This window comes from Marmota monax, unplaced genomic scaffold (assembly GCF_021218885.2).
Source record: "Marmota monax isolate L192 unplaced genomic scaffold, Marmota_monax_Labrador192_F-V1.1 WCK01_AAM20220418_F8-fsc00072, whole genome shotgun sequence".
NCBI lineage: Eukaryota > Metazoa > Chordata > Mammalia > Rodentia > Sciuridae > Marmota > Marmota monax.
In genome coordinates, this window is record NW_026692356.1 from 9,206,045 (window position 1) to 9,216,113 (window position 10,069).

At 40.1% G+C, this 10,069-nt stretch overlaps 1 protein-coding gene across 1 annotated transcript in view; it reads left to right on the forward strand.

Moving 5' to 3' along the window:
* Positions 1–5,637, forward strand: part of Il2ra (interleukin 2 receptor subunit alpha) — a 44,442-nt gene extending 38,805 nt beyond the window's left edge. Inside the window, exon 8 of the mRNA XM_046442384.2 lies at positions 1,633–5,637. Coding sequence (XP_046298340.1) covers positions 1,633–1,657 — 25 coding nt within the window. The 3' untranslated portion in view covers positions 1,658–5,637. The remainder of the gene's footprint in view (positions 1–1,632) is intronic.
* The last annotated feature ends 4,432 nt before the right edge of the window (positions 5,638–10,069 follow it).

The following is a 10,069-nucleotide window of genomic DNA, read 5'->3' on the forward strand; positions in this document are numbered from 1 at the left end:
TACTGTTTAAAGCAGAATGTTGACTTGGGCACTACATATTTCCATTCACAAGCCTTACTGAGTTACTTTTTGAACAGCTTTGTAACACACCTAAGGGAGGTTTGAGATTTTGTTTCTTGAAATACTTTTCTTTGGAAAACAAGCCCTAGAGAGTTCCTCCCAGCCAGTTGTCTGTTTCACATACTTGGTTCTAGAGGACTAGTACATGCACAGTGGGTAACTACAGGGGATCCTAATGAGATGAAACTCAAGCCATTTTAACAAATATCTTTCTTTTAAACATCAAGGTCTATCTTGGAACACTTCAGGGACAAAAGATTTGGTCTGGTCTACTAAGGGATACAACTTGGTAGTGGAACACTTTAGACTACAAAGTTAGGTTACATGTCTTAAAACAAACATCTCAACCTGTTAAAATAAGCCAATGTGAAACTAGAAAAAGCATTACTAGCTCTGCTTTAGTGCCTAAAGTATCACAGTATATCACTTAAAAGTACAAAGAAATCTAAGCACAGCTGTTTTTAAAAATTAGAGTATAACAAACTACATTAAAAACAAAGGCAATACATACTCAAAACTGATCACTTCCAAATTATTTTACTGCATTTCACTGAGATCTTTGCTCTCAAGGTAATTCACATCTATTGTACCTGTATCATGGAAATACCACAGGACGGTGTGCTACCGTGACTCTCCTCCCAGTTTTGTGTCCAGGGATGTCACGTGGGCAGCTGGATGCTTAGCATGGTAGGAGTACCTACACATGGAAACAGGCAAAGTTTTTCGGAGGGTTGATTGTAAGACATTCCTAGCACACCTCTGCTCTGAGTTTGCCCTGAGAAGCTTTAAGCAAGGTAGGGAATAACCTGATATTCTTATGAGCTCATTAAGGACTGAGAAAACTAAAAACCATACTGTCCAACATGGCAGCCTCTAGCCACTTATGGATATTTAAGTTCAATCTTGGATAATTTAAATACCATTAAAAATTCGATTCCTTGGGCCAGGCATGGTGGCACACACCTATTTAGGGATATAGCTCAGTGGTAGCTCACTTGCCTTGTGTGAGTAAGGCTCTGGGTTCTATCCCTTGTACTAAAATAAGGAAGGAAGGAAAGAAGAAAGGAAGGGAGGGAAGGAGAGAGGATGGAAAGACGCACGGACTCCTGTAGCCAGGACTCCTGTAGCCACCGTGTCCTAGAACAAAATGTAAAGTGAAGATCTCAGGTAATATGCCCCTTGGGATTTAGCCACAAAACAGCCCATCTGTTCTTTGCTCCCTCAGACCCACATCAAGGTCTATCTGCCTCTGGAGTAATGGGGACACAGGAGGGCTTCCAGGACTCTTCCTCAGACCCCCCTTATTGAACACTAAATTGAAGAGTGAACCATAAAACAGAGGCTAAGACTGGGCAGCCACTTTGGGCCTCCAGAGGGGCGGCAAGATCGCAAGGTCAGGTTTCACCAAGTAGGAAGGTAATGGTATCCTGGGGTAGAATCAAAATTAGCAGGTCACACTTCTGGTTGGGACTCAAGTAGAATATTCTGCCCATATTGGTATAAGGTGGGGACCACATTTTCCTTGGCACAATTATTACCCATATGGCTATGACTGAGTTATTATCACCACAGGAAGAAGAGTAGAAGAACCATCTAGAAAACCCAAAGTGGTGAGAAGCCAAGAACAGCCAACAGAAGTCATGAGGCAGAAGCAAAGTCAGAGAGGTCAAACGCTCATCTCGCATCTCGCATCTCACATCTCTTGGCTTTGGGGAACCTCTGGATTCACATCACAGGACATCAGGAAGCTGCTGCCATATCACTAAGACAATCTGTACCATCAAAGAGGGAGACCTGCCCACTTCTATCCAGAATTTCCAAGGTCTTTAAAGGGAAACGGAACTCTTTGACTTATCTTTGTGGACATGGGTTGATTAAAGATAGAACAGCATGGAATGTTCTCCATATCCTATACAATATAAAGTAACTTTGTGTTGACTTCATCCCAATTTCCCAGTTTGGAAATCCCAGGTAAAGCCTTAGCACTAACATAAGTAGTCTCCCTCCCATGCCATCCCGTGCGCCTGGATCTCATCTGTGGGGACCTTTCCCAGCTCCGGTTGGCTAGTCCATTCTGATCACTTTGTTTACTAAACAACCTTTAAGAACTCTGGGCTGGCGACTAGCACACTGAGCCTAGCTCAATACTGTAGCGCAAACCTTTTCTTTTGAGGCTTCAGATTTGAATCTCTAAAGAAAAAAAGCTGTGGCAGAATCATTTGTGGAAAATATCAAAATAAGGCAGCTAATCCCTTGGAATTGTGAAGCTTCAATATTGGAGAGGATTCGAGAGGATTTCAAATATTGAATGCTAGTGTCAGGAACAGGAGGGTAAACTATGTTCCAGAGAATGAATTATACTTATCAAAATACTTTACTTGTATCTTATTATCAGGACTCTTTAAGAGTTGGCTTCTTTGGGATTGCTGTAAATTACACTCAGAGCTGGGCCTACACTAATTTGATGTTTACTGGTAGACACACAATGTACAAATGTGCACATTTCCCAATACATGTCATAAAAACACTGAAAAAGGATCAGTTCATTCAATGTTGATGGAAGGAAGGAAGTGAATGGGGGAAGTGATACTGATAAAATTTTGCGGTAGAAAAGGTGCCCCTGTGGTCCTCAACTGTTACCCAAAAGCTCAGCAAGTCAGAAGGCTTGGAGGCCTTCTTAAAACAGATCGCTGGGCCCACCTCTGGAGTTGCTGAGTCAGTAGATCTGGGATTTTTATTTCTAATAAGTTTCCAGGTGATTCTAATGGTGCTGGTCCAAGGAACCAGCTGAGAATCAGTGTGCATTCCGTGTGCCCACCCACCCTCAACTGCTAGTGAAAACATCAGCTTCAGGTGCTGAGGCCTCTGAGCATTCTTCTTCAGTCTCATAAGAGATATTTCTTCAAACCGGTTGGCTCAGATGTTCAAATTTAACATCATGTGATTTCATGAGATTAGAGAGAAGTTTGAACTATCAACCAGTTTTCATTTCTGGAAAGGCAGAAGAATGTGTGTTTAGGCAGGACGTGGTGGAGCATGACTATAATCCCTGTAAGTGGGAAGGCTGAGGCAGGAGGATTGTAAGTTCAAGGCCAGCTTCAGAAACTTAGTGAGACCCTCTCTCAAAATAAAAAAATTAAAAGAACTGGGATGTAGCTCAATAGTAAAGCACCCCTGGGTTCAATCCACGGTACCAAAAAATAAATCAATAATAAATAAGAATGAGCTAGTTTCACCAGGACCTACATTCAGATTTTTTCTATGATTAGCCAAGTACAAAGCAGACTTTCTTTTTCATGCTCCCTTTCCCAAATATAGGCTTTCTAGGTAAATTAAATTTGAGAGGCATCTCAGACAAGAATTTTAAAATATAATATTTTTAAAAAATTCTTCCTTGAGTAAAACTGAATTGTATGATCATTACTCATTTTGGAAAAGAGGGGGCTATTACATCAACATTTTTTTCTTATTAATTTCAGATTTACTTACCTATTTTATTCTCCCTCACTTATGACAATAGAAATAACAAATTTGAAATAAGAAAACGGTTTATTCTGAGCCAACACAAGCCCTGGGAACACCAACTCAAATTAATGACATGAGTTCCCAAAGCACAGGGTTCCCTAAGGACATGATCCTCCCGGAAAGAGATTACACAAGTATTTTATAGTGCCAATAAAGTAGGTGGGGTCCCCAGGCGAGCTACAAAATGGTAGGGAAATCTTCCACGGTTTTCAATAAAGCAGGGGAATCTCCTCCAGGAGTCAAGTACCATCTCATTATTAGTCTGAAAATTAAATAGTGGTCCATGAAGCTTAGCAGACATTTACCCAGTGGTCACAAAAATGCTAGGTTGGGCACAGAGGCCCGTGATACATGGCTGTAAAAGGAGCCTAATTAAATCATCCAATACAACTTAAGCTTCTTATGACATTTCATCTCTCCACAAGGTCACAACACTCCAATCAGTGAGATTTAAACCATCTGGGAGCTCTTAAATACAGACATGGCCTCTTTGAGGACTCTTCAGTTCACACTCAGAAGTAGTGGAATTTTCAAGAAATCACATGCTATGTGATGAGTTCATATCATGAGTTCATTTCCATTGTTGATGAAAGAATGGATAAATGGTATTGTAATTTTTTCTTGTTTTTAGTTTTTAAGTATGGTAAATATCAACAGATATAAACCTACACAAACAAAAGCTCTTTGGGATCCTCCCAAGTTTGTAATAGCTTTAATGTTTTTAATTATTTTTTATTCTAACTTGTTATATAAGACAGCAGAATGCATTAAAATTCATATTACATATATGTAGAGCACAACTTTTCATATCTCTGGTTGTACACAAAGTAAGTCACACCATTCGTGTCTGCATACATGTACTTAGGATAGTGATGTCCATTTCATTTCACCGTCTTTCCTACCCCCATGCCCCTTCCCTTCCCCTCCCTCCCATTAGATAAACTCTACCTAGAGTTTGTCTATTTCTCCCATGCTCCCCGCCCAACCCTATTACGAATCAGCCTCCTTATATCAGAGAAAACATTCATCATTTGGTTTTGGGGAATTGGCTAACTTCACTTAGCATTATCTTCTTCAACTCCATCCATTTCCCTGCCATGATTTTATTCTCTTTTAATGCTGAATAATATTCCATTGGGTATACATACACGTTTTCTTTATCTATTCATCAACTGATGGGCATCTAGGTTGGTTCCACAGTTTAGCTATTGTGAATTGTGCTGCTATAAATGTTGATATGGCAAGAGGGCCTGATGAAGGACTAGTGAGAAAATCAATTGCACAGGTATTTCAAAAAGACGAAATTTAAAACTACAAGAAAAGCCAGTGTGGTGGCACACACCTGTAATCCCAGCAGCTCAGGAGGCTGAAGCAGGAGGATCACAAGTTCAAAGCCAGCCTCAGCAACAGCCAGGTGCTAAGCAATTCAGTGAGACCCTGTCTTTAAATAAAATACAAAATAGGGCTGGGGATGTGGCTCAGGGGTCAAGTGCCCTTGAGTTCATTCCCTAGTCCCCCCCCCAAAAAAAAAAAAACCTTCAAGGAGATATCACTTTATGCCCACTAAGGAGACTTTAAACAAAAGAAGGAGAAGAACCCTCATAAAGTTCTGGGGGCAGAGTAAATGGTGCAGCCACTGTAGAAAAGAGATTGAGGGCTCCTCAAATCACTAGGCGTAGAATTATCCTCTGACTCCACAATTCCACTGTTATTCATGTTCCCAAAAGAGAAGTGTCCAAACAGAAACATGTACACAACTATTTCTGTTGTGTGCATGCCAAAAGGTGTTCAATCCAAGGGAACTTTTCAGGCACTAGAGAACAGGAGAGGTGGGGACAACTAAAGGTATTAAATAACCCAACAGGAGACAGTAAAACCTAGATGACCTTTAAAGACTGCACACCGTTGGGTATTCATCCAAAGGGGAATGCAGGGCTAGGGGGACCACAAGCTCTGGAGGATACAATGCTAACTGTACCGGACCTGGGTGTGCCTGCTCCTCAGACACCCAATCTTGCAAGAGCGTCATTAAAGCCTCTATTTTTTGCTACACTTTGTGTCTCTTAGTCCATTCTTAGTCCCTCTTGTCCAGTCCAGTGAGCCTCCACTCCTCCCTCCCACCCCACCACCCACTGTTGTGAGTCAGCATCCACATATCAGAACGAACATTTGGCCTTTGGTTTTTGAGCTGGCTTATTTCACTTAGCATGATAGCCTCCAGTTCCATCCACTTACTGGCAAATGCCATAATTTAATTCTTCTTTGTGGCTGAGTAATATTCCATTGTGTATATGTGCCACATTTTCTTTATCCATTCATGTATTGAAGGGTATCTAGGTTGGCTCTATAGCTTAGCTATTGTTAACTGAGCTACTATGTACATTGATGTGACTGCATTGCTATAGTATGCTGATTTTAAGTCCTTTGGGTATATGCCAAGGAGTGGTATAACTGGTCAAATGGTGGTTCCATTCCAAGTTTTTCAAGAAATGTCCATACTGCTTTCCATTGTGGTGGCACCAATTTGTAGTCCCATCAACAATGTATGAGTGTACCTCTTTCTCCACATTTTCACCAACATTTATTGTTACTTATATTCTTTAAACAATTTTTTTTTAGTTGTAGATGGACATGATAGCTTTTTAAAAAAAAATTTATGTGGAGCTGAGGATCAAATTCAGTGCCTGACATGCGCTATGCATGTGTTCTACCACTGAGTTACATTGCCATTCTGACTGGAGTGAGATAAAATCTCAGTGTAATTTTAATTTGCATTTCTCTAATTGCTAGTGATATTGAACATTTTTCATATATTTGTTGACTATTTGTATTTCTTCTGTGAACTGTCTGTTCAGTTCCTTTGTCCATTTATAGATTGGGTTATTTGGGTTTTTTGGTGTTTTTTGAGTTCTTTATATATCCTGGAGATTAACACTGTATCTGAGGTGCAGGTGGCAAAGATTTTTTCCCATTCTTGATCTGTAGTATAATCTTCATGTTCTTGATCATTTCCCTTGCTGTAAAGAAGCTTTATAGTTTGATACAATCCTATTTATTGATTCTTGATTTTTTTTGGCAGGTGTCATGTGTATCCAAAGAATTGAACTCAGGGGCACTCAACCACCGAGCCACCTCCTCAGCCTTATTTTGTATTTTATTTAGAGACAGGGTCTCACCGAGTTGCTTAGTGCCTCACTTTTTAAAAAAATATTGTTTTAGATGTTGATGAACGTTTATTTTATTCATTTATTTATATGCAGTGCTGAGAATCGAACCCAGTGCCTCACACATGCTAGGAAAGTGCTTCACCACTGAGCCACAACCCCAGCCCTTACTGCCTCGCTTTTGCTGAGGCTGGCTTTGAATTCACAATCCTCCTGTCTTAGCCTCCTGAGCCGCTGGGATTCCAGGCATGTGCCACTGTGCACCACCACACCCGGCCTGATTCTTTTTTTTTTTTTTTTAATTTTTTTTAGTTATACATGGACACAATATCTTTATTTATTTTTATGTGGTGCTGGGGATTTTACTTCTTGCGCTTTTAGGAGTCTTGTTGAACAATTTGGTTCCTAAGCCAACATGATGGAGATTTGGGCCAACTTTTTTTTTCTATTAGGCACAAGGTTGCTGGTCTAATGCCTACGTCCTTGATCCACCTTGAGTTGAGTTTTGTGCAGGGTGAGAGATAGGGATCCAATTTCATTTTATTTCATATGGATTTCCATTTTCCCCAGCACTATTTGTTGAAGAGGCAATCTTTTCTCCAATATATGTTTATGGCACCTTTGTCTACTATGAGATAAATGTATTTATGTGGGTTTGTATCTATGTCTTCTATTCTGTACCACTGGTCTTCATGTCTATTTTGGTGCCAATACCATGTCATTTTTTGTTATTATAGTTCTGTAGTATAATCTAAGATCTGGTATTGTGATGCCTCCTGCTTTATTTTTCTTGTTAAGGATTGCTTTGGCTATTCTGGGTCTCTTATTTTTCCAAATAAATTTCATGACTGCTTGTTTTATTTCTATAAAAAAAAAAACCTTAATAGGAATTGCACTAAGTCTGTATAGTGCTTCTGGTAGTATGGACATTTTGACAATATTAATTTTGCCTATCCGAGAACATGAGAGATCTTTCCATCTTCTAAAGTCTTCTTCAATTTCTTTCTTTAGTGTTCTGTAGTTTTCATTGTAGAGGTCTTTCACCTCTTTAGTTAGATTGATTCCAAAATATTTTATTTTCTTTCAGGCTATTGTGAATGGGATAGTTGTCCTAATTTCTCTTTCAGTTGATTCATCACTGATATATAGGAATGCAATTGATTTATGGGTATTAATTTTATATCCTGCTACTTTGTTGAATTCATTTATGAGTTCTAAAAGTTTTCTGGCAAAGACTATTGGGTCTCCTAAATATAGAATCGGTCATCAGCAAATAGGGATTGAGTTCTTCTTTCCCTATTTGTAGCCCTTTTAATTTCTTCTGTGTAATTGCTCTGGCTAGAGTGTCAAGGACTATATTGAATAGAAGTGATGAAAGAGGGCATCCCTGTCTGTTCCAGTTTTTAGGGAGAATTCTTTCAATTTTTCTCCATTTGGAATGATGTTGACCTTGGGTTTAGCACATATAGCTTTTACAAGGTTGAGGTATGCTCCTACTATCCCTAGTTTTTCTAGTGTTTTGAACATGAATGGATACTGTGTTTTGTCAAATGCTTTTTCTGCATCTATTGAGATGGTCATGTGATTCTCGTCTTTAAGCCTATTGATGAATTACGGTTATTGATTTCTGTATGTTGAGCCAACCCTGTGTTGCTGGGATGAGCCCCACTTGGTCATGGAGAGGTGAGCAAAAGGAACGTCCAAGATGTGCCCTTGAAGAGGACGGGCGTGCCCTTCCCCCTCATCATCTCTTCTCACGGACAGGCCCTTGGTCTTGCTAGAACCACCAGTGGCAAGAAGCCACCTGCCAAGTTTAACAGGGACACAAAATCAAAGGGACCTGGACACCTATTTTCACAGAGGTGTTATGCTGTGACTGCGTACACCTGGACTGTACTCATGCCAGAAATTCACACCCATTCCCACTGTGATTTTTGCCCTTGTTAGGGAAAAATTAGCAATCACATCCCTACTGATATTAGATATAAACCTATACTTTCCCCTAAAAATATCTGCTTTTCTAGTCATATTAACATAAAAATATTTTCAACTAAAAATAGGATCAAGAATCAACATTCAACATCATAGCAGATTCATGTAATGACAGGTTTTCTGCTCCATGCCTACCTCCTGGAAAGTTCCCCCTCCAGGAGGTAAGTCTATAAGATAGAATGGCACCAGGTCTCTTTAAATTTGACTGCTCCCTTAATCATGTTCAAGGAATGATGACAGTCAATTTGCAACATCTCTGAAGACTTTCCAGAAATGTTGGTTCACATGGAACTATTCCTATGAGATGATGTTTTCTGGCTAAGTCGGGAATGAGAAGTCTGCTGAGACATTCACCCTCACTGCAATTTCCACTCCCACTTCAAGGAACAAGATGCCAAACACATGTCCTCTTCTATGGTAGTGAGGATCCTACCAATGTGACAGTGGAGATAAGAAAGAATCTTTGATCACAAGGTAACAAAATTATCAAGCGCTATATTTGCCTATGTGTCACTTAAGATTCAAAGTAGGAAATCAGAGAAAATCCCAATAGTTCCATGGAACTATGCATCCCTCACATAGTAGTTTCCTTCCTGGCTCATCAACCTTATGAATAACCTAATTGATATTTTTTCCCTCTCTTCTGTCTCTAGTCATGTTAGCTTGATTCAAAGACCAGCCTATCCTCCAAAGCCTGCAGCCTCAGCTTCTGCCTCTAGCTTTTCTATGTATATGACATAGGGCCAGGGAGTCAGACCAATGGAATGATCTCTGAGACAGACACCCTCCTTTTTCTTCTCTTCCAGTCTCACCTCTTAAAAAAATGCAGTTAGTCCCCCTTAGGTGTATCAGACATGCCCAGATAAACCTGTCAGGGGTGAACCTAGGTGAGAGGGACTTCCAGTCCATGTACACCATGTGTAAAATGCTGTTAGGACCTTTAAATTCTGGGTTCTTCACGTATTTATTTTGCAAATATTTAACACCACTCCCTTGGGAAAACCTGCAAAAAGCTCTGTAGCTGGTGTGATCAGATGCTATCTATGTAAACTATTCCATTTTGGCAGAGTAAGAATCTAAGGCTCCACACAGTACGCACTGTCTCCCCGCAACAGCCTACACTCAGATACACAGAATAAAATCGATAGATATTGATCTGCTGTATTCCAAAAACACCACACCAGGTGTGAGACCCAAGAGGCAGGAAATAGGAGACAACCAGGAAAACAGGTTTCCTTCCCATCCACATCCTCAATGCGCCTGTTGTTAAGGAAGAGAAAAGGAGTCTCCATCTTCTGGCTGCTCTGTGATTTGTAGAGGAAAGGTAG